The sequence below is a fragment of the Vombatus ursinus genome, unplaced genomic scaffold (genome assembly GCF_900497805.2).
Source record: "Vombatus ursinus unplaced genomic scaffold, bare-nosed wombat genome assembly UNPS02014817.1, whole genome shotgun sequence".
Classification (NCBI taxonomy): domain Eukaryota; kingdom Metazoa; phylum Chordata; class Mammalia; order Diprotodontia; family Vombatidae; genus Vombatus; species Vombatus ursinus.
The window spans coordinates 9,171,585-9,196,446 of record NW_020954595.1 but is presented as its reverse complement, the minus strand read 5'-3'; the positions used below and the strand labels follow the sequence as shown (position 1 = coordinate 9,196,446).

Here is a 24,862-nt window from a genome sequence, read left to right as displayed (position 1 = left end):
TCTCTCTCTCTCTCTCTCTCTCTCTCTCTCTCTCTCTCTCTCTCTCTCTCTCACACACACACACACATAGTAGAAGAGACTTCACCACGTTTATTTTTTGTACCACTGATCTACCTAACACATTGAGATGTATTATCAGTTTTCTTTCCATAGCAAACATAGCTAAGCTTTCCCATGGATACCCATGAATGTGAATCGAACTAATTAGGGGATGAATTCTAGCTATAGACTCCATCTTACTTCAAGTAGTGAGGAATGCAGGGCTACTCAGGGCTACTACTACTTTTGTCATTTCTTTCCGAGATCATCCTGGATAAATGGGTGATGTTGTGCATAGACTAGGCAGAGGTATCCTAGGCCTGGTATTTTAGGTAAGCTATATGGGTAATTATGTCACTGACAGAATCTCCTGGTTTGGAAGGAGTGTCAGAGACTGCCCAGCCCTAATCAAAACTGAGTTAGACTCTCCATATTCACTTTTCCTGACAAGTAGTCATCCAGTCTTTGTTCAAAGATCTTCAGTGATGGGGCAGTTGGGTGGGGCAGTGGATGGAGTGCTGACCCTGGAGTCAGGGGAACCCGAGTTCCGATCTGGCCTTAGACATATAACACTTAACTAGCTGTGTGACTCTGGGCAAGTCACTTAACTCCAACTGCCTCACCAAAAACACAAAGACAAATATCAAAGATCTTCAGTGATGGGGAACCCACAACTTATTGATGCAGCCCCTTCCACTTTGGGTCAATTCTAATTCTTCTGAATTCATATTCAAGGTCTGAGGACCTTGAGGCAGGGTAGGTCTTAGTAACTGATGCAACTTGAGAGCCCAGAGGGAAAGTTAATAGGGAAGAAAAAGGAGGTAAAAACAGAACCTGAGAAGCACGTGTTGGTAGATAAAGACAGGGAACTGGAGAAGGAGGCTTTCTTAGCTGCCTCTCATTGTTTTGTTCCTTTTTTATGACTCACAAGAAAAAGTATAGGCTTTTTTTTTATGAACTCATTGACATGAAAAAGCCCAAGTAAGAAAACATTTGGGATTTCTCATTGCTACCCACCACCCCCAGCTATGCCTTCTTTCTTTGGAAATGTACTAGCTGGCCATATTTCCCCTTTCCCCTGTGGTTTGCTTTACCATTATTTACTGGCTATTCCCGAGAAGAGAATTCTACATAGATCAATCTGATTATCCTAATTTTATACATTAGGAAGGTGAGGAATTTAGAAGGGAAGAAAACTGCAGGGAAGGGAGTAAAAAGATTTAGAAAAAAACATGAAGATCAGAAGTGAATGCATGGGTTGTGTCCAGGTTTTTTTACTACTGCAAATAATAATACTGTGGATATTTTGGTATTTTTGATATTATTTTGTTATTATTTTTCTTTTCAATAACACCCTTCGGGTGGAGTCCTAGTAGCTAGATTGCCAATTCAGATGATGAACAGTTTCATAGCTGTCACATTAGAGAAAGATTGCACTAATTCACAGATTAGCTATATGGCAGAATGCTTGTTTCTCCACAGCCCCGCCAGCATTGAATTCTATCACTCTTAACTGGCTTTGTCAATTCACCGAGTCTATGTTATATCAGAGTTGTGTGAATTTCAATTTTTCTGACTATTGAAAAAGTTGAAAGAATCTTCAGTTGTCTTTAATAGTTTGATAGTTTCTGAATTTTGGAAACAGCTTATTTTTATGTTTTGACTACTTATCTACTGAAATATCCCCTTCCTATAAATTTGTTTCAACTATATATTTTAAATGTCAAAGTTCAAACAGCAAATAATTTTCCCCAATCTGTTTTTCTTTTTCTGATTCTGGATGCAACAATTACAACAATAGGTATTATTATTAGTGGCTCATATCTATATCAATAGATCATAGAATTATAGGTTAAGAGCTAGAAGGAAACTTAGAAGCCCTGCAATCCAAATACCCTCACATTCAGAAAATGGGATCGAAAGAGGTTAAGTGACTTGCTGAGGGTCATATAGCTAATGTGTATAAGATATGACTTGAACCCAGGCCAGCCTGCCTCCAAGTCCATTGCCTAACCACCATACACCACTGCCTCTACAAGTAGCATTTTCAAGTTAATGATGCACTTTGCAAACATTATCTCATTGTTGTGAATAATTCATTTATTTTTATGTAATCAAATCCATTCATTTTTCTCCAATAATTTCTCGTGTGTTGACTATACAGGAATCTTCTTTCTTTAAACAATCATGATGGATATATATTAATTTTCTACTGATTTTTAGAATGTATCTTTTGTTTAGTTTATTGGTCAACTTTGAATTCAATGTAGTGTCAAAGTAAAATGTGGAGTTCTTAACACTCTTCATCATTTTGCTACCCAAATTTCCCAATGGTTTTGTTGTATATAGAATGCAGCACTTCCCAAGGTTGTGGATCTTGGATTTATCAAAGATTAGTCTATCATTTGCCTCTGGTCTGATCCCTCTATTTTCTGTTCCATTTCATTGATCTATTTTGATTATTTCTGGCACCAAATGGGTTGGATAATGGTTGGTCTAAAGGATAATTGGAGATCTGGCAATTCTAGCCCTTGTCCCTATATAATCTCATGTGTTTCTTTCTCCATGAAATGTTCTTATTACTTTTTTTTTTCTAATTCCGTGATGTATCACATTGGTTTCACGAAATATATAGATTATCATGGGAAGTACTTTGAGTGTCACTGTCTTGATTTAACTTGCTGATAGATATTGTCTATTCTTGGATTTATTTTTATTCTTTTTTATTTTGTTGTTGTTTTACATTTGTCTTTATATAGGTCTTGTGAGTGTCTGACTAGGTCATTGCCCAAATATTTTATATATTTTGTCATTATTGGAAAATGTATTTCTCTTCCTATTAATCTCTTTTTTTCCCCTAGGATTATTTTTTCCTTGCCCTTTTGTCTCCTAGTAAAATGCTCCATGAAGGCAGGGTCTGTCCCATTTTTATTTGTATCTCTAGTACCTAGAAGAGTTTCTGGCACATAGTAGGTGATTAATAAGTGCTTGTTGATTGACTGATTTCCCTTTGTATTGCTGGAGACAATTAGTATCTCATTGATTTTTAAAAATTCTCTTACATTACCATTGGCAAGTAGAGGCATTTTAATCCGTGTTGATCCCCCAAGAGTGGGCAGTCTCACCTAATCCCATTCTTAGAGGGAACACTTGTAATGTCTCTTAGTTACATATAACACTAGCCTTTCATGGCAAAGAAATACATTTAACATGCTAATGAAAAATCCTTGCGTTCCAAGAGTTTTAATTGTTAGCATACATGAGTGTTTTTTGTTTATTTTGTTTACTTATTGTATTCTTAGCATCTAGCACACAGGGAGTGCTCAGTAAATACTTGTGACTTGACTTCCTTTTGATAAAAACCACTCACTTCATCTTTTGATACAATCACAGGCTTTTAATGTGTTTTCTTTTTCTAATTAATAGGTGTTATTATTCTGATGTTCCTAATATCGAAGCATCCTCAGATCCTGATATAAATTCTGTTTCATCACACAAGAAATACTTTTGTCCCCTAGTCTGCTATACTACCAGCAATATGACATTCATCATGATGTTCAATGATGATAGTTGTATTTTTTCCCTAACATATTCACATTGGAGATCCAAATCGTATTTGCCTCATAGAATACACATACACATGCACGCACATGCACACACACATGCACATGCACACTTACATGCACATGCATACACACACGTGTAAAATATTGTCTTTCACTTCTTAAAAAAACAGCTTAAAATGCATTATAATAGTAGACGTGTTGGTTCTCTGAATGTTTGGTAGAATTCTCTTGTGAATTTTAGGACTTTTGGCATGGTGGTCCCAGTCATGGCTTGTTGAGATTCTTCTTTTTTCTATTTTGTCCCTTTGGGTATTTTATATTTTTGGATGTACTCATCCATTTCCTTTATATTTTCCCTTTGCTGGTATACAATAGTCTTACTTTTCTCTATTTCTTTCTGATTTTTCATGATCTCCTCTTCCTAATATGTAATTTTGACAATTTGATTTTTCTCTCCTCTTTTAAAAAATAAATTTCCTAATTGTTTATTGGTTTTATTAGTCCTTTAGAAAACCATTTGATTTATATATCAGTGGAGTTATTTTTGTGTTGATGGTTTCATTGATTTCTCCTTTTATGTTAGCAATTTCTTTCTTCCCCTCACTTTTATCCTTTGTGTTCATTTAAAATTTATTTAAGTGCAAACTCAACTTACCAATTTTCTCTTTTTTCTATTTTTGGTTAACATAAGCTTTGAAGGATATAAGTTTAGCTCTTGCTACTGCTATGGCCATACTCCATAAATATTTATGTTTGGTAAAAATATATCGCTATTTTATTTGACCTAAGTAGTGATTGTTTATATTTTTTTCTTTAACTCAGACATTATTTGAAAAACAAAAACAAAAAAAAAATGTTTGGTGTCCACATAGACCTATGTCTTTTGATCATATTTATTTAGTACTTATTTTATTGCAATTTGATCTATCCTTGTTTGTTTATTTAGCCTAGACTGGTGATGTCATCATTGTAGGGTAGAGCCCCTGTTAAGAATCTCTCCCTGGATGCATCTGTAATTTACAGTCTTAAAGGGTTTTCTGACTCATTTTGAGGTTCAGTGACTTGCTCATGGACACACAGCCATTATGTGTCTGTGGGAAGACTTGAAGTCAGGTCTTGCTAAGTACAAGGTCATCCGTCTATCCAGTTGACCATGCTGCCTCTCTTGTAAACATTGTATTTACAATTTCTGCCTTTCTGAATTTATTTATAATTTCTTTGTGGCCTGACATTTAATCAGTTTTGTGAATATTTAATGTAAATTTGAAATTTTCCTTTCTACCAGTTTCTATTCAGTTCTTTCAGTCAGTCAGTGCATGTTTCCAAAATATATCCTGCACATTACACCTCTGGTAGGTTCTGGTGGTACAAAGACAAAGATTGAATGACCCCTGCTCTTAAGAAATCAACATTCAATCAGGAGAGACATGGACATACTCAAATATGCAGAGAATAAGTAGGAAATCATTGAGGGAGGGCACTTGTAGAAGCTGACTATGAGGGGGAAGTCAGGAAACACTTTGTATAGAAGCCCTTGTTTGATCTGAGTCTTGGAGAAATTTAAGGATTCTACAAGGCAGAAGTGAATCATGAATGGAGGAGTCCCAGTCAAAGGCTCATGGATGAGAGATGGAATTCTGCATGTGAGGATCAGAAAGGTTAGTTGGGCTGGACTGTTTGGCACTGGACTTTTTTTTTCTTTTAAAGAAGTGACTTGGTCAGATCTATGCATTAGAAAGATCACTTTGGCAACTGTGTGAAGGATAGATACGACATGAAATAGAGAAACACAATTGGGAGGCCATTGAAATTGCCCAGGCAAGGAGATATGAGAACCTGGACTAAAGTGACACTATGTGAGGGGTGAGAAGCACTTGGAAGCGAGAGGGAATTTAGAGGAAGAAGGAGCAGGACTTGGCCACATTCGATGTTTGTGATGAGAGAGAGTGAAGAGTCAAGGCTGACCCTGAGGTGGTGACCCTGGGAGAATGAATGAATGAATGGTGGTATCCTCGATAGAAAGACAGAAGGTCAGTAGAGGGATTCCTTTGGAAGAGATGACAATGAGTTCTGTTTTGCAAATGCTGACTTTCCACATGTCTATGAAAGTGTGTGACTCTTTGAAAAGCCAGTGTGGGAGGATTCTGTTCATGTCTTTAATCGAATTATTTGCCTTGATTTACTTATCACATGCCACTAGTAGAGGATTGAAATATGCCACTGTGTGCCATTATTTAAGTAATTCTTTTTTACAAATCAGTTAACTTTTCCTCCTTAAATTCAGTTACTTTGAGATTTGTTGTACAGGTGTTTAGTACTGATATTCTCTCATTTTCTTTTTTTTTATTAATTTATTTTGATTTATCAATAATCACTTCCATATGCTTTTGAGTTTAAAATTTTTCTCCCCCTTCCTCCCCACCACCCTCCCCAAGACAGCACACAATCTGATATAGGCTATACATTTACATTCATATTATATAGACTTTCACATTAATGATGTTGTAAGTAGAAATTAAGACCAATAGGAGGAACCATCAGAAAGAAGAGACAAAACTCAACAGAAGAGAAAAAAATAACAATTCGGCTTCCATAGTTGTTTCTTTGGGTGTGGATAGCATTTTCCATCACAAGGCCTCTGGAGATGTCTTAGATCCTTGTATTGCCAGGAAGGGTTAAGTTTATTAGTGTTAGTCATCACACAACATGGCTGTTATTGTGTACAATGTTCTCTTGGTTCTGCTCACTTCACTCGGCATCAGACCATACAAGTCTTTCCAGGTTTTTCTAAAGTCAGCCTGTTCATCATTTCTTATAACATAATAGTATTCCATCACATTCATATACCACAACTTGCTCAGCCATTCCCCAATTGGTGGGCATCCACTCAATTTCCAATTCTTTGCCAACACAAAAAGAGCTGTTATGAATATTTTTGTACATGTAGGTCCTTTTCCCATTTGTGTGATCTCTTTGGGATATAGCCCTAGAAGTGATACTGCTGGGTCAAAGGGTATGCACATTTTTATAGCCCTTTGGGCGTAGTTCCAAATTGCTCTCCAAAATGGTCGGATCATTTCACAACTCCACCAACAATGCATTAGTGTTCCAATTTTCCCACATCTTCTCCAACGTTTATCATTTTTCTGTTTTGTCACGTTGGCCATTCTGATAGGTGTGATGTGGTACTTCGGAGTTGTTTTGATTTGCATTTCTCTAATCAGTAGTGATTTAGAGCATTTTTTCATGTGACTATAGAAGGCTTTAATTTCTTCATCTGAGAGCTGTCTGTTCATATGCTTTGATCATTTATCAATTGGGAAATGGCTTGTATTCTTATAAATTTGACTTAATTCTCTATATATTTTAGAAATGAGGCCTTTATCAGAGAGACTAGTTGTAAAAATTCTTTCCCAATTTTCTACCTTCCTTCTAATCTTAGTTGCATTGGCTTTGTTTGTGCAAAAACTTTTCAATTTCATGTAATCAAAATTATTTTGCTTTTTGTAATGTTCTCTATCTCCTGGTTGGCCATGAATTCTTCTGTTCTCCATATATCTGACAGGTAAACTATTCCTTGCTCTCTCAGTTTGCTTATAGTATCAGCCTTTATATCTAAATCATGTGCCCATTTTGACTTTCTTTTGGCATATAGTGTGAGATTTTGGTCTATGCCTAGTTTCTGCCATACTCTTTTCCAGTTTTCCCAGCAGTTTTTTTTCAAAGAGTGGGTTCTTATCCCAGAAACTGGGGTCTTTCGGTTTATCAAATAATATATTACTATAGTCATTGACTACTGTGTCTTGCATATGTACCCTATTCCACTGATCCACCACTCTATTTCTTAGCCAGTACCAAGCAGTTTTGATGATTGATGCTTTATAACACAATTTAAGATCTGGAATGGCTAGGCCACCTTCCCCTGCATTTCTTTTCATTAGTTCTCTTGATATTCTGGACCTTTTGTTTTTCCAAATGAATCTTGTTATTATTTTTTCTAACTCTATAAAATAATTTTTTTGATAGTTTGATTGGTATGGCACTGAATAAGTAAATTAGCTTAGGTAGATTTTCTCTCATTTTCAAAGGTACATTTAATCACAATAGAATTTCGATGTTTGCCTAGTTTTGTTAAAAAAAGAGATTCTTAACACATTTTTTGCTGCTCCTCTGTGTTCTAGAAAATAAACAATCAGGACTTTTTAATGTTTTCTTGGAATAAATCTAACTATATTCTAATTATTTTACCATGTGGAGTCAAGGAGAATAACATTGCAGCATAAGGAGGGGGCAGCGTGTGTAAAGGCCCAGGGGTCTCATGATCATAAAATTGGAAGTCTGGCAGTTGGGTTAGAAGGTCAAGGGTGTGAAGGGGAAGCCTTGAGCATTCAGTCTGGACAAATAGGAGGAGACAGAGAGGGAAAGGTAGTCAATGATAAGCAGAAGATGCTGTCTATTATTCAGAGGGTGCCACGGAGTCACTGGAGCTTTTTGGAGTGGGCAGTTTGGAGTTTCTCCTAGAGACAAGAGGTAACTCACTCCTAGTGTATTAGGCTTAAGTTCTGCTGCCCTGGACCTTTGGCAATAAAAATCCCAGTGGTCTCTATGAACCTTCTGCCCACTAAGAGAAAGCAAACATGTCTTCTGAGTCTTTCTTCCAAGATGACACTGCATCATAGGATGGTGTCCAAGAGATGCCAAAAGATGAACCCCATATGAAAACCGGTAAACAAAAGCATCCCAAAAGGAAAGTGCTTTGTGCCCACAGCAGTTGTGGGGAGCAAGGTTAGGGAAGCTTCTTTCCTGGCAGATTCTTTTGAGAAGGAGCCAGCTCTTTCATCCATCCATTTACAGCCCCATCAACTTCCCCAGGAAATCCAGGTTGGTGTGTTATAAAACCCTGGCATTTCTGGAGCCCAGCCTCTTAATTGGCTCGCTCACCACATCCAGATACGTCAACACAAGCTGCAAGAAGTGATCTGAGCAAGATGAACTTCTTTCATCATCTCCTGACATCCCCCTGAAAATCCCTTCAGAGCCCCTTCCCTTGTTTCCAAATCTCAAGGAGACTCTCAGAAAAACCCCTTTGGCCTGGAGCCAAATCGTATTTACTGTCTTTTCTTTGGATCTTGTAGTACAGTAAAGCCTAGCCACCAAGCTTCCTTCTGAACTTCCTGGTTGAGATTATAGGACTTTCCTGTAGCCTTTCCCCTCCCTCCACATACACACTCTGCTTCCCTTTTTGTCCTGAGGGTGAATGCTTTCTCCTGGGTCAGGAACGCAATACTGTAGGTTTGCCTCTCTCCAGGATATTATGTCTGTCTCACTGTGTTAAAATTGCCCCAAAAAGCTCTTCAGAGAAAAATGCAGTGTTTTCTTTGTGCAAGGGCCAAAAATTGAATGGTCCCTTGGGAATTCTCAATGTTTTACATTCAAAAGATACAAGTTGGGCTGTTTGAAGGATTGATGTTTGCTGAAGGCATTAAGAGAAGAGGGTGGAAGATGACCCTGAGGACGAAGAGTGGAATAAAATTCTTTCCTATGTAATAGTAAATGGACTTCATTTTCCATACATATATATATATATATATATATGTATGTATGTATTGCAACAGTGTCCAATAACACAGGAACCTGGAGAAATCATTTTTAAAAGAATCCATATCAAGCCCAGCTTGTGTTCACACCTATCATTTGTGTAATTTGAGTATTAAAAAAATTTCTTAAAAGCTGCATTTTCTCCCCTACCAGATGCCATTGTAAAATATTCACACAAGTGCAATATCGTGGCCCTTCTAAGAGTGGGAGCAGATATTCGAGGCTCCACAAACACAACTTGACCCCATGAACTGGAGAAGTTTCTCTGAGAAGACATTCATCATCAAACTGATGTCTTCTTTCTAGATCACCAATTTCCAGAGGAGAAGGTCATTTGTTATAAAAATTTAAACCCTGACCTAACTAACCCATTTAATGCTATGATATTCACCTCTTCAGGGCTCCAAAGGCTCAAACCTGGAATGCTAGCCATCCCAGGAGCTCTACTTCAACCAGTAACTTTCTCCTGCCTTTGGACTTGGAGTCAGGGAGAGCTTGGTCAGACAGCCTGTTAATGTGGGAAGAGCACTGCATTTGGACCCAGGAGACTTGTTACGGACCCATGCAACCTAGGATTTACTACTTTTACAAGCTTGAATAAGCCGCTACAGGGTTTGGACCCCCATTTCTTCATCTATAACTAGATACCATTGCAGCTCGATAGCAGGGAAGGAGTCAGAGAGGTGGAAGAGTCAGTGGTGGGGTCAGGAAGGGCAGGCTGCTGAGACCCAGGGAGGTGGGAGGTCCAAGGAATGACCCCACCCAGTGATGGCGGTGCCCACACATTCACAGGGAGAAAAGAGCCAAAGGAACAAATCCTTTCTTCGTCTACTTCATGTTCAGAGCCCTTCGTGACCCAGCCCCCTCCTACCTTTTGTCTTCTTACCTCTTGTTCCTCACTTTGTCCTCTCCACAAAGTGGACATCCCATCTTTCCGCTCTGGGCATTCTTCAGGGCTGTCTCCTATGCCTAGAATACTGTCTCTCTTCCACTTTGGCTGCTGACCCCCTGACTTTCTGGAAGTTCCAACCCCAATCCCTTCTTCTCCAGGAAGCCTTTCCCAACTCCTAGTAATTCGAGTGCTTTTCCTCTGCTCATTATTTCCTATTCATCCTGACATTGTATATATGTGTTTGCATGTTATCTCCTCAATTAGAATGTAAGCCCCTTGAGGATAGTCACTGTCTATTGTCTCTTTTTATATTGCCAGGGCTTAGCACAGTGCCTGGCACCATTGTAGGCAGCTGACAAATTTTGATTGATTCATTAATTGGTACATGAGAGGAAGATTGTGGCAATGGGGTGAGCATGAGGTTGGCACTTGGAGGTCCTGGCTTTGAATCCAGGCTTTGCTATTTAAAATTGCTGATTGAATGCTGGAAGAGACCCCATTGGACTGTATGTTTCTGTAAGGCAGGGGCTGTTTTTGCCTTTCTTTTTATCTCTAGAACTTTGAATGGTGCCGAGAACATAGTAAGCACTTAATGAATGCTTATTGCCTGACTGAAGGCACTTGAAGCATCACGTGGTGAGCTGGAGTGCCTGGGATGATCATGCCACCCACAATAGTAATAAGGGTGTTTGGAAAAGGGAAGAGTTTTGAGGGGAAGACAATGGAATGGCCATACTATGCTGCGGAGAGACAGAAAACTCCTAGAGCAGATGGCACTCATGAAAGACCCCCCCCCCCCGAGGGTTTGCAGAATTGGAAGGAGAAGCAAAAGCCACATATTATATTCTAATGGGTCACAGTGACCCACTGGCATCCTCCTCTTCCAGTGTCTTGTGGTGTGAAGGTCACTGTGGGCCTTTTAAGACCCCGGCAATGGAAGGCAAGCTTTGGCCAGTGCTACCAAGCCTAGCTGGGCTTGCAGAGATACAGCACTAGGTTGGCCACAGAGGGGTGAATTTTTAGGCCCCCACCTTCAAAGATCATGTCCTACATCATAGAAGGCCTGTGATCTGAACTGTTGGGGTTAGCTCTTGCCCCGAGGAAATCCCAAGTCACTGAAATAATGAATGGGTAGATCTAAGGAAGCAACAAAGGCATAGTATCAAGGAGAGCCTGGAGCTTGGACAGAGTGCTGGACATGGAGTCAGAAAGTGGACTTAAGGGCCATGTCTACTTGTGTGACAAGGGGAAAACATCATACTTCCTTTAACCTGTTTCTTCATCTCTCATGTGGAGGGAGAGAGACTAATAACACTGGCATCCGGAAGACCTGAATTCAAATCCTCCCTCTGTGTGACCCAAGGTGAGTTGTATAGCCTCTTCTGGCCTCAATTTCTTCACCTGTAAAATGAGGAAAATCATAGTTCCAAAGTTGTTGTGAAGACAAAATGAGATGTTGTACGCAAAGCTATTAATTAGTACAACTACAGTCTCTATGTAAATACTATCTCATTATTATTGTTGGTGTTTAGTCATGTCCAGCTCTCTGTGATGCCATTTGGAGTTTTCTTGGCAGAGATACTGGAGTAGCTTGCCATTCCTTTCTCCAGTGCATATTACAGATGAGGAAACCGAGGCAAGGCAGTGAAGTGACTTGCCCAGGGTCACACAGCTAGAAAGTGTCTGAGGCTGGATTTGAACTCAGGAAGACAAGTCTTCCTGACTCTAAGCCTATTGACTTAACAATATTGTTATCAGATTCAAGCACCTAGCAAATGATACTACACTGTGTAAAGGTCTATTATTGATAAAACTACATAATATTACTGACAAGTAGGTAAATAGGAGATCATTTTGGGGAGAGAGACTCTAGCGGCTTCCAATGAATGCTTGTTGTTTGATCATGGCTGGCATTGATATAAGCTCCCCAAAGCACCATGGAAGAGAGGTGCTATCATTACCCACACTGGACAGATCAGGAAGTAAAACTTCAGAGGGCACACACAACAAGGGAATGTCTGCATCAGGGTCCTGATCAAGGCTGATGTGATGGTTCACATGGGGCAGCCTGTGGCTGCCTGCAGATGGTGGGAGCTGAGAGTCTTTGAGAGAGTGAAGGAGAACTATGTGAACTCAGATATTGGGGGGAGGAGGGATGTGGGGTAAAGGAATCAGGTGCAGTCCATCACAGACCTCCATTTTCTGGGAGGGAAGGGAGGGTGCATTCAGCACAGCTTTTCTGGAGGTATTAACGAGCCCCTTTCTTATGACAGCACTCAGACCACTTGGTTGGCGTTAAGTGCCAGGCTTCAAAAGGATAGGCACTTAAAAGGCCCAGGAGCCTCCATGGCCTCATTTACCAAGAGACTGGAGCCTTTGCCCACCTACCTCTCTCTCTCCAGGGTTAGAGGAGTCCCGGGGGCTGCCAGCTGGAAGTCGATCATGCTAACACCGCCGCTGTGGATTCAAATTGAGAAGGGACAGCTTTAGAGCTGCCCAGAGTGGCCCACAAGCCACCCCCTTTTTCTATAGCTGTGGTTTCCCCAAAGCACACACTTCTCTGGTTCCCACTGGGAAGCTGAAGGATCAGACCTAGCCCCGAGGGAGGTTCATTGTCTTGGGTACCAGCACATTGGGGGCCCTAGGCTGGGAAGTGGATCATTCCCACCTCTTCATACAGCAAGGGGATATAGCAAATGCTTGTAATTTACCCCATCTATCTCCTTCTGCCTCTGGGGACTTTGGCAGGCCACCCATCTTTGTCTAAGACTAGTTTGGAATTTACACATGAGTATTGTCCCTCCAGTTAAATTATTTATTTACTTGATTAAAACAGAAAAAGTCAAATTTTCAGAGGCTGCATAAAGACATCTATTCAAGAACTTTTAAGGCAGGAAGGTAGCCAAAGGTGAAAGGAACCAAATAGAATAATTCACTCAGAATTCCAATCAATCAATCAACAGGCATTTATTAAACACCTGCTACGTGCTAAACAAGTTCTAGGTGCTGGAGATACTGGGACCAAAACAATAATAGTAATAGTTAACATATATATATATATATATAATATATATATATAAAATACATATATCACTTTAAGGTTTTCAAAACACTTTACATATGTAATCTCATTTGATCCTCAGAGCAACCATAGGTGCTAGGTGCGATTATTATTCCTGTTATGCAGATGGGAAAACAGAGTCTTCAAGAGGATAAGAGACTTGCCCAAGGACACACAGCTAGTAGTTGAATGAGGCTTTGAATTCATGTTTTCCTGACCTCAAGTCCAACAGTCTCTTCACTGTGCCAACTAGCTGCCTAAAATGTACCCCCTGACCTCAGGGAACTCATATTCTATCAGACAGACAACATATACATATATAAATATATATAGAATCAAAACCAGGTAATTTGAGAAGGACATATTGATAATAAATCAAGGGAACTTCTTTGTGCTTCTTAAATTTGGCACCATTTTAAGGAAGGATGTTGTAAAACAAGTCAGCATGGCATATTGATTAGAGTACTGACCTTGGGGTCACAAAATCCTGGGTTCAGATCCCACCTTGGCAATTTAGGATCTGTGTGACCCTGGGCAAATCTGTTTACTTCTGTGCTCCTCTGATAACTTCCTAGGACTTATCTATTAAGTCAGAGACAGGTAGGGACAAATTTGGAGTCCCCCATATGAGGATATGTCAGACCCTTCCTATAGTAAGGTATTCTCATATAATTAAATAGATATTTACTAAGCATACGCTTTGTGCCAGGCAATGTATTAGATTCTGGAGATACACAGAAAAAGATGAAAAATGCTTTGCAGTCAAAAATGTCGGTTAAATTTCGGCAGGAGAACATAGCAGGTGCACAGGAGTGTAAATACAAGAGCCCCGTGTGTTCACAAGCATTGGGAGCAGGGACCCCTCTCCAGAATGAAGTTACCAGAATCCTCTGTACCCCAACGATAACAGTGAGAGCTCAGCCTGCTGCTGCTATAATCACCGAGTTCTTGACTGCATGGAGAACCCCAGAAAGCTCCAGGCTGGCTGCTGTTTTAGGTGCTGCCCAAACATCCTTCCTGCCCTGCCAGGAAGCCAGCACTAGGGGCAGGGATAAGTGAACTCTCCCCAAGTCATTGGAGGACTGGAAGTGTGGGAGGGTGAAGTTTGAGGATCAGGTGATGGGTGAGTGGCTGCTGTTCCTCTGAATTCCACTTCTTTACTTATCTGGCATTGTCTCTATGCATCAATCGGTCGATCAGCATTAAGCAACTACTCTATGCCAGGCAGCAGGCGTGCCAAGCCAGAAAGGAGACATCAGTACTGTGATGTCACCTAGTTAGATGTTGGTATCTTTGGGTGCTGTTTTAGAGTCAGCACCAATGGGGGCCTCTGAGCAGAGGTCCTGAAGGTCTTGTGAACTCAGACAGGTTCTAGGAACCTGAATGGAGAACTGGGGGACACAGCTGGAAATGTGCAGGGTTTAATTGAGCTCCTTTGGCATAGGTGAATTCCTCAGGTCATTTACTGGGCTAATCTGGCCTGCTCTCCCAGCATCAAGTTGGATTTTTCTAAAGACTGGGATAATTAGACCAGTAGTTACCTTAGTTGATGGATTTTGTGTGGTTCCTTGTCTTTCCCCTGGAAATAAGAAGGCATTCAAACCCCTCTGTTCTCAACTGGCTTAGTTTCAAAAGGCTAGCCATCTGTAGACTTTTGTGACAGTGCAGGGTAATATGAATGGATTCAGAGATGTGTATGTGAAGCATAAACTCTTATAAAGACTGCTCATTGTATATGGTCCAGCACATCTGTTCTCTCTATATACTTCTGTACACCATCTTAACTTTTCAGAAATGCTAATAAAGTTGGGAAAACAGAAAAAAAAAAACCTACTTGTCCTTTTACAGAAAACCCACATCTGTTTACCACAGGAATGCTCCAAAATTATGAACATAAGAAATGGTGTTTTCTCTTCTCCCTCCCTCTCCCCCCCCTCTCTTTTTCTCTCCTTCTCTCTCTTTTTCCTTCTCCCTCCATCTTTCCTTCTCTCTCCCTCTCTTCCTCCATCTCTCTCTCCCCCTCTCTTTCTCCCCTTCCCTCTTTTCCTCTTTTCTTCCCTCTTTCCTTCTCCTTCTCTGTCCCCCCTCTTCTTCTATTGTTCCCTTTCCCCCTCCCCCTATCTCTCCTCCTCCTTCGTCTCCCCTCACCTCACTCTTTCTCCTTCTCCCTCTTCCCTTCCCCACCCCTCCTCACCCTCTCCTTTCTCTTTCTCTTCCCTTTCCTTCTCTTTTTCCTTCTTTCTGTCCCTCTCCTCAGAAATTGGGGCAAGTTTGCTCTTCTTTCCTTGGCTTGGGATAGGCACTGCTGGCTCTTTGTGGGTCAGGCTTTTCCTCTAAGCTCTCTCTAGAATGAACAGTGGTTTTATCTCAGTGCCACTATCAGTCTTAAAGCATTGGGAACAGATTTTTATTGATACTTTAATGGATAAAATGACTTTTTCTAAAGTACCAGGCCACCTAGTGGAGTAGCAGGTCAAAAGCTGCTGCTGATACTGTACAACACTGTGCAAACTGCAAGTAGCAGTATTCTGCGATGAGCTCTTTTCCTTAGCTCAGAGAAGAGCAGACTTGGAGGGAGGGGAGAGGCGAGGGACAGGAGAGCCATCCTCAAATACTTGAAGAGACTTCTTGGAGATGAAGGTCTAGCCTTGGCGTTCTTGGCCCCAGAGGCAGAATCAGTAGAAAAATACACATTTACACTTGGCATTAGGAAAAAGCTTTCTAACCATGAAAGTTGTCTCAATGAGGAATGGGCTTTTTTTTTAAGAGGGGATGGGGTTCCCCTCCCTAGAGATCTTAAGGAAAAGCCTGGATGTCCACTGTGTCGGAGATGTTGCAGAGGGAATAATTTCTGGATGTGGCTTAGAGGAGTGGGGCCCCTTCACCCTTGGATAGCCTGAGATGAGGCAGCCTTCAGCTTCCGTGGGTTCCTAACACAATGCGCTGTTCTCACGGGGAGGCAGATTGGAGAAGTCTGAAAGCACAGCTTGCCTTTCTATCATACTGTCTATTTGAAAGTTTTTTACATGTGGGTTGTTATTACAGATGATTGTCTTAAAAAAACCCCAAAACCAAAACTTTTGTGTCCCGTTGGTAAAGACCCTATTGAGAGCAAAGTGATACTCCTGTCTCCTATGGAAAAAAAAGAAAGAAAAATCTTTATTATGAATTCTTCCAAAATGTTTATCTATCGTTAAGGATGAAAAAAAGAACAAAAACCACGACTTCAGGAATTATTTCCAAAAGAAGATGGCGAGCTTCTTATTTCTCTTGTCTCTGGTGACCATCACATATAGAATGGAGTAATCCACTTTTGCATTATCTGTCTCGTCTTCCCCAATATCTCTGCAGCACATAAATAACGATCACATCCATGGGGAGAAGAAGGAGTTTGTGTGCCGATGGCTAGATTGCTCGAGAGAACAGAAACCCTTCAAAGCCCAGTATATGCTGGTGGTTCATATGAGACGACATACGGGAGAGAAACCGCATAAATGCACTGTGAGTAAGGGGGCCCCAGGACACTTTTCAAACATTGGGCACCCAGGGTCTGATTGTCTTGGGGGAGAGTGCCGAGGGAAGGTGTGGTGGTCATGGTTGCACCAGTCTTTAGGGGTTCCCTGTGGAAGAGACAAAAGGATAGGTAAAGAGATCATGACTTTTTAAAGGATGATAGGCAAGGGAATGTTAGGGGTGTCTCAGGAAAGCCCAAGTACTGATGGGACAGTGGAAGCCCTTGTCATTTGCCTGCAAAGCAGCCTGGTTATGGGAGGCAGCTTCCCCAGCCCATGCCTCTAGCAGAACACAAAAGGGAAGTGCTTCTCATTCTGGATAGTTGAGGGATGATGTAGTGTCATCAATAGACACCCAACCTTGAGGTCAGAAAATCTGGACAGAATCAAGTCCTTCTTTTGACAGCCACTGGCTGTGTGACACTGGACACTCAAATCACCCTCTCTGTGCTCCAGTCAATTCTCTGAAACTGGAAGTCACCAACAAAGCGCTGCCCTGCACTGGTAGAGAGTTTCCTCTTTGTGCCATTCTCATCCCGTGGAAACCACACGCCAACTTCTGAGCAAATAATAATTAAGTGACCACTGTGTGCTAGCTACTGTAACAAATGCTTGAGATTCACGTACTGTGGGAAAGCCATCCTTGCCCTCCCCAAGTTTACACTCTACTGAGGGACACAAAGTTTGCCTACATCAGTCCGGTCCCAGACTGTCCTCCAACTTATGGGAGAAAAACTTTACTTGCATCAAGTTGGCATCAGTAAATACCTGGCCTCCAGATTTGGAACGTTCTGGCATTTTGTGCAGCCCAGGAAACAACACAAATGCTCTTATGGTTGGCTTTCCTTCCCAAAGTGAATCAAGGGTGGAGAGAGGTGAGGTGTGCATGGTTGCTTGGCAGACCTTAACAAATTCTGCACTCTTGGAAAGACAAAAACTTATCAATGAACTTTGTGCTGAACGTGAAGTAGTGGGCATCTGACCAGAACAGTGGTCTGAGGTGGGGGCCCATTGTCCTCGGTCACCGTCTAAAAATTAAAAACAGCCACATGAACCTTTGAGGGTGTTTGCTAGCCCTGGTGTCCGAAACTTCACCCGGAGAGGTACCGAGCTGGGGAGCAGCTGCAGGAAGGGAGCTCTTCTGCCCACAGCTATTTCTCGGGCCGGATAACCCAGAATTTCAGGGCTGCTCTTTGCTTAGCCAGCCCCTCACAACCTCTGTGAGTAATCCGCTACTGTCAATAGAATAATCTTGTTATACCTGCTGTCTTTAGTTTGAAGGTTGTACCAAGGCCTACTCCAGACTAGAAAACTTGAAAACCCACTTGAGATCTCACACTGGAGAGAAACCGTATGTCTGCGAGCACGAGGGCTGCAACAAAGCATTCTCCAATGCCTCGGACCGAGCCAAGCATCAAAACAGGACACATTCCAATGAGGTAAGGGAGTGACTGCCCAGTCTCATAATGGAGAGAGGCTGCCTCTGTATTGGGACTGGCAGTGATGGATGCCAGTAAGTTAGGGGTTGCTTTCCTTTCCCATTTCTGGACATTTGGAGTGTGTCCTAAGTTTTCCTTTTGATGCTAAACAGGTAGGCACAGGGGGTTGTGCCGGCTGAACCCTAAGGTTCCTTCCATTCTTAGAGTGATGAGGGCTATAGATGATCCCATGAGTTTCTTTGTGCATCATTAGGACAACTGAGTAGCTACTCGGGTGAAGAATAAAATAACTGGGAAGAGGGAAGCCCTTCACTGTCAAGAGTTCATGCATGTGTGCTTAGATGCCAATCAACCAATGACCCTCTATTAAGTGCCCACTACGATTTTTCCTCCAGCAGCACGTCTCCCCATCTAGTTTAGGAATGAATTTATATTCATGGGTCCTACATAGGAAGGCCAGGGATGTGCTTGGCACTGGGAATTGTAAAACAAAAAGATGGCCTGTCCTTACATTCTAACAAGGGAAGCAACACATCCACATGTGGAAAAAAACAAAATACGTACAAAACACAGGAAAGCCACAGGGCATGGGCATGGGAGGGTGCCAAAGGCCTCAGGTGGGAAGTAATGCTTGGGTTGGGCTTGGAAGGAAGCTGGCAGTCAGTAGGACATGCCAGATCCTAGGCTAGACCCTGTGGTGTGTACAGACAGGCACTAGCACAATCACTGTCCTCAGGGAGCTTACAGTCTAGAGGAGCTGCAGCCTTGGAAGGCAGTGTGGGACAGTGGTGTCTAATGACCTGAGTCTCCATCATGTTACCATCCGTGTGACTTTAGGTCAGTCACTTAGACTCTGGGGGCTTGTTTATTCTGCTGTCAAATGAAAGGGTTGGCTGCAATGGCCTCTGGGGGCCCTTCTGGCTCTCCAGCAGTATTCTTCTGGCCCCTGGATACTGAGGGCGCAGGGCATGGGCTGAGGGCAATGCAGAAGCCTAGACTGGAGGCTCTTCAAGGCCTGCTTCATGAGGAAGCGAGCTCTTTCAGATTGGGGCAGGATGTGGGACCAGAGAAGACTTGATGAAGGAGGTGGTGCCTGAGGGGGGACCTCGAAGGAAAAGCAAACGATTTTAGCAAACAAATCCCCAAGCAGGGTTCTCTTCTCGTTGTTCAGTGGCTCCATCTTCTGGTCATCTATATGTAGCGCTTTCCTCATAATGGAATCCTGTTAACATGAGAAGTTCACACACCCTACACATGGAGAAAGAGGCATGAGCCTTGCACATCTTAATGAACCTTTGTGGTTGAATTGATTCCATTTTAGTGTTGCAGCTGCTAATACATTGCTTATTTAAATCTTATTTTTCTGATTTCTTTACTTAATTACTACTCTTAAAAATTAGGAAAAAAAGGTAGCAGGATCTAGAGGTCAAAAGCCAACTCAGCTAAGTTAGTCTTCCAGAGGTTATAGGACCATAGATGAATAGCCTGATGAGACCTCGGAGGTCATGTGGTCCAACAAACTCTTATTTTACGGATGAAGGAACTGACTCCAATGTGGTCACAGGATTAGAGAGTGAGAGTTAGTAGGGCTTCCGAGGCCATTCAGTCTAATCCTCTCATTTTACATATGAGGAAACCGACAATTGGTGAGATTGATTTGGCCAAAGTCGTGTACGTGAATGACAGAACCACAATGCCCAACCCAGGCTCTCTGACTTGAAATCCACTGCCCTTTCCAAAGGTGCTAGGTGCCAGAGTAGGATTCTGGGAATCAAAAGCTGAGAAGGGTTTTTTTTTATCTGATTTATAAAATGTGTATTAATTAAAGCCAAAAGAAAGCTAACCCAAAGGAAAGAAATGTGGTACCTTTAGATCCCTTACTGCTTAATACCATCCTTTCTGAGATTTTGGAGTTAGTGGGTACTAGCACTTTCTAAGAAAATATTCCTCTGCTCCATTCTTAGGTGGGCAGAAAGGAAACCTCTCCTCCTCTCCCCGCCTGCTTTTTTGGTCCTTGTGTAAGAATGAATCAATGAATGAAAATTGTGAATTAATCACTTATTCAGTGGCAAGAATCCCACTAAGCCCTGGGAAAAGCTGAATACAAAAGACAGTCTGTAAGGCAACTCAAACAACATAGGACTAAATGACCTTCTTCCCCCTTTACTTATACCCCCCAGTTCAGGTCACAACATTTAGCTTCTTAAAATGGAGCTGTGCAAATGTCAATCTTTAGTGCAGGAAGAAATGACAGAGATCATTTGGTTTTAGCAGAATAGTGATGCCTGGAGAGATTATGTTCCTCGGCTCATCATTGAGAGAGCCCAGGTCCCTCTCTCCCAGACAACTGCACCAGGAGGTCTCCATGGGGCTACTTACAACACTGGGTACAAGGTTCAAGGTCTTATCCATAAGCAATCACTTTAAAAGAGAAGACAAGTATCTTGAGGGATTAATTCTCCCACCTAATTCCTCCTCCTGTGCTTGGAGGAGGCAAAGGGGTACCTCTTCTATTCTCCTTGAATTTTCTCTCCAGCCAGTTCTGGATCTTGTACAGTCAGTCAATAGGCATTTATTAAGTATGAGTTATGTGTTTGGGGCTAGGTATAAAAATAAAAAAGTGAAAACAAACCTATCTGCATACTAGGTGGCAGCTGGGCCGTGTCTGGGCTTGGAGTCAGAAAGACCTGAGTTTGAATCCTGCCTCGGGTGCTTACTAGCTGTATGAATCTAGACAAATCACTTTTAACCTCCCTGAACCTTGGTGTGTTCATCTATAAAATGGAGTGATCAGCATCAACAATTTCACAGGATTATTGAGAGGCTCAAGTGGGATAATATTTAGAAAGCTCTTCACAAACTTTAAAGTACTATAGAAATGCTCGTTATTATTATATTTGTTATTCAAGGAGTTATATTCTCCTGGGTTGGCATGTCACTTGAGACTTAAAGGCCTCACTCAGCTTTTTCATGTGTGAAATGAAGTGGTGGAATGTGAGACTCTTCAGGTCTTCTTTAGCTCTGTTGGAGTCTACAGTCCTATGAATCTGTTTCATCCCCAAAATGGCAAAATTCATTTGGAAAATGCTGCTTAGGGTCATATATACCAAGGTTTTCTCTTCTTGTTCGAGATAATATTTGGTTGTATAACCATTGGTATTAGAAATACAAATCCCTGCTCTGTATCAGAGTTGTTTCCAATTCATAAAATACATTGTTATTTAAAACAAATTTGTCAGATTTGCCTTGTAAATCTGTGAATGAATAAATGAGTGAACAAATGAATGAATGAATGAATGAATGAATGAATGAATGAAGATTCATCTAGGCATAGGAAAATCTAGTTAATCAATAAACAATGTCTAAAATAAGCTTGCAGATGATGCATTTTAAGAACAGGAGTTTTTTTTAGACCTTTTCAATTTCAATAAGTAAAAATGAATAGATATTTACCCAAACTCATTGAACCAATAATGAAAAAAACCATGAGCCTCAGTCACCATGATGACTCTGCCTTAGTGTGTCTCCTTTGTGGGAAAAAAACCTGTGAGCCCTGGGATAAATTCTGAAATCTCATCAAGGCCCTGACTTATAAAAACACATCCTTCAGCAGGGAAAGCCAAGAAGCTTTCTGATCATTCAGATAAGAAGTGATCAGAGTCTCTGCTTTTACTTGCTATATTTGCACCCTCTCATTTGGGGACTGGATATTTCTGCTTCCTACATTTCCTCTTGGGAGTGCCTGCTCCCTTCTCCAGGCTGTTCAGATAGGTGGGAGTCTGATTCTGATATGGGGGCATTTGTTTTTCCTCTCTGTTTTGCATCATCAATAAAGTTGATAAGCAGTAAAAACACAACCAAACAAATGGATAACCAGTGAACCAACAGATGTCCTGGGTGCGACGCTCGCTTCCGGATTTGTTCAGGCAAAGGAAACTCAGACTGTCCACTTGTATCTGTTGTTTTGACTAGCGTGGTGGAAGGCAAACTTCCTAAGTAAAGCCAGGGACTGTTTGTCACTAGGCTTTATCTCCTAGTGGTTAAAATAATAGCTCACAATTAATTCAGATCAATACAATGCCTCTTTATTGAGTTCCTACTATGTGCCTGAGCTAAAGATACTACAGGCTATAAGGACATAATAAGGATCTAATAATTGCTTGGACTGAATAATATTTGAGAGAATCAAAAATGCGTTGGCTTTTAGTGCATTGAGGTGGGACTTCTTTTCTGTTATCTGTGTAAAATGACATCGTGATGTGTATGTGTATACATTATATATAATGAGCATATATGTTAATGCATATATAAATGTATGCACATGTGTGAATTATGTAAAGATCAGCTATAAGAGATATGAGAAGCAGATGTGGTCCCATTCTGTGGGTCATGTCCTGGTATATCCAAGGAGGAAAAAGTTGTGTCAATGGAGGGAGGGGGATGGGGGGATGTTAATCACAGGCATCTATACCATTCTTAGGCTGGTCATTAGAGCCATTCTCTCTCTAATGCATGTAGCTTGATGTGCTCATTTCATTCTATATATGCCACAAGTCACATGACCTCCTGAATAGGAGTCATTTCTCTTTAATGGGAACCAATTCTTTCTAAAGGAAACTCCCATTTGGGGGTGAAGCTTTCAGGGTAATTTCAGGGATCTCAGCTTCACCACATTAGTGAGTGCATTTCAGCATTTTAGGGAGCAGGTAATCTGCTCAGTGGCTTTTAGTGAAAAAATGCTTCTGGAAGCATGCTTGGGGAAGAAGTGTTCTTTCTTGTTTTTACAATAGGCACATTGGACAGCTCATGCATTTCCTGATAGCTGGTTTTCTAATAGACCATCATCTCAAGAGTATATATGTAGATGGGAACATAGAAATGATCTAAGCCCAGAAAACTAAAGAGCAGCAATGGCCATGAGAATATTAGGGTTAAATAGTGAGATTCACAGAAGCTGTCACGTCAGAAATTATTTAAGCTTATCAGCGCTCCATTTTCCACATTTTTACAATTAGTTTATTTTATAAATTTAATAATGGGATATAAATTACTTGACCATTAATAAGGAATAAATGGTATTAGTAGCTCTTTGGGGAATGGTGGAAGGCTGAACTTTGATTTCATCACTGTTCAGAACTCCCAGGATATTCACTCCTTCAATGATTATAAATTGCCTACTGGTATCTATCATCATCTTAGAGAATTGTCTAGAGAAGTGAGAGGTCGATTATCTGGCCCATATTTACATAGCGAGGATGGATCTGGAGAAGACCTTGAACCCAAATCTTGTTCATCCCAAGGCTAACCCTCTTTGCTATGGTACCACACCTCTCATAGCCATATTCATAGTTTTGTAGCAGAAATGGTCCTTACAGGTGATAGAGTCCATTCAATTGCCTTTGGGTTTTCAAGAAAACATTGCCAGATAGGGTGGAAAGTACCTACTCGATAGAGTAAGTCAACCTAACAAATAGATGAATGAATGTCGTCCACAGTCCAAGACCTGGTATTCTTACTGGTTCTGTTCAGAGTCACACGAGGGATATAGATCAGATCAGATTTTTCCTCAAACCCAGGCACTGCCACTAGCTACCTTGATCATCCTGGTCACGTCATCTTCCCACTTTGTGACTCAGTTTCCTTATAGGTAAACTGTTTAGGTTGGATTCAATAGCTATCAGTTCTAGAGCTATGATATATCCCATCATGAACATTATCAAACTTTTATACAATTCAGATAAGTTAAGTAATAATAATGTCATGGGCTCACCAAGTTCCAGCCAAAAGGAACATTGGGGAAATTGCAACTCAGAAAGGCTCAGTGAGTTAGGATCCTAGAGCTGGAGGGCTCTCCAAGGCCATGGAGCCTCATTTTACAGATGAAGAAATTGAGTCCCAGAGAGCTGAACTAACAATAATGTTCTTTGGAACTAAGATTAAAAGACCATTAGTACAACCCACATATGGTATATTAGGTACACTCTGGTGGGTTCTTTAACATCTTGGGTTTGTGTATCCCAGAAAAAACAATGCCAATGTGGTTCACCTTCCACTCTCTATATGGGTTCTTTTGGTTATCTCCTCATGTTAATTTGTTGGGGATTTTAAGCACTCTGTAACATGGCATTCCTGTTTTTCTCCTTTACCGTGGGTAGGAGAGCAATTGAAAAACTATTGACCAAAGGAAAAAAAGAAGGGACAGAAGCCTTTAAAAGTATGAAGATAACTATCCAGTTATGACTTCAGATGACAAAAATGCACAGCCTAATCTAGTGTCTTTTTTCCTGTGTTCCCAACAGAAACCATACGTGTGCAAGATTCCGGGCTGCACCAAACGGTACACGGACCCCAGCTCCCTTCGCAAACACGTGAAGACTGTGCACGGCCCTGAAGCTCATGTCACGAAGAAGCAACGTGGAGACCTCCATCCCCGGCCTCCACCTCCTCGGGAGCCTGGCAGCCATGCCCCATCCCGATCTCCTGGCCAGCAGACTCAGGGGGCCCTGGGCGAGCAGAAGGACCTCAACAACTCTACCTCAAAGCGGGATGAATGCCTGCAAGTGAAAACGGTCAAGTCTGAGAAGCCAATGGTAGGCGCTAGCCCCACCTTCGGGCTCGTCCTAGCCCTTCCTAATGCCTCCAAACCCCTGTAGGAGTCAAGAGGCTTGAGTACAAAATCTGGGTCCAGAAAAAATAGGACGTGGTGTACCTTGTACTGCCAGGCTCTCAGTGTAGATGTCATCAGCTGAGGTCAC

General features: G+C 41.4%; 1 protein-coding gene across 3 annotated transcripts in view; it reads left to right on the top strand.

Moving 5' to 3' along the window:
- The window catches only part of GLI3 (GLI family zinc finger 3), a 292,643-nt gene that overhangs the window by 254,488 nt on the left and 13,293 nt on the right, over positions 1–24,862 (top strand). For all 3 annotated transcript variants that reach the window (XM_027835941.1, XM_027835940.1, XM_027835942.1), the window contains 3 exons: positions 16,508–16,657; positions 17,943–18,107; positions 24,407–24,697. In XM_027835941.1, the coding sequence (XP_027691742.1) occupies positions 16,508–16,657; positions 17,943–18,107; positions 24,407–24,697 (606 nt within the window). The remainder of the gene's footprint in view (positions 1–16,507; positions 16,658–17,942; positions 18,108–24,406; positions 24,698–24,862) is intronic.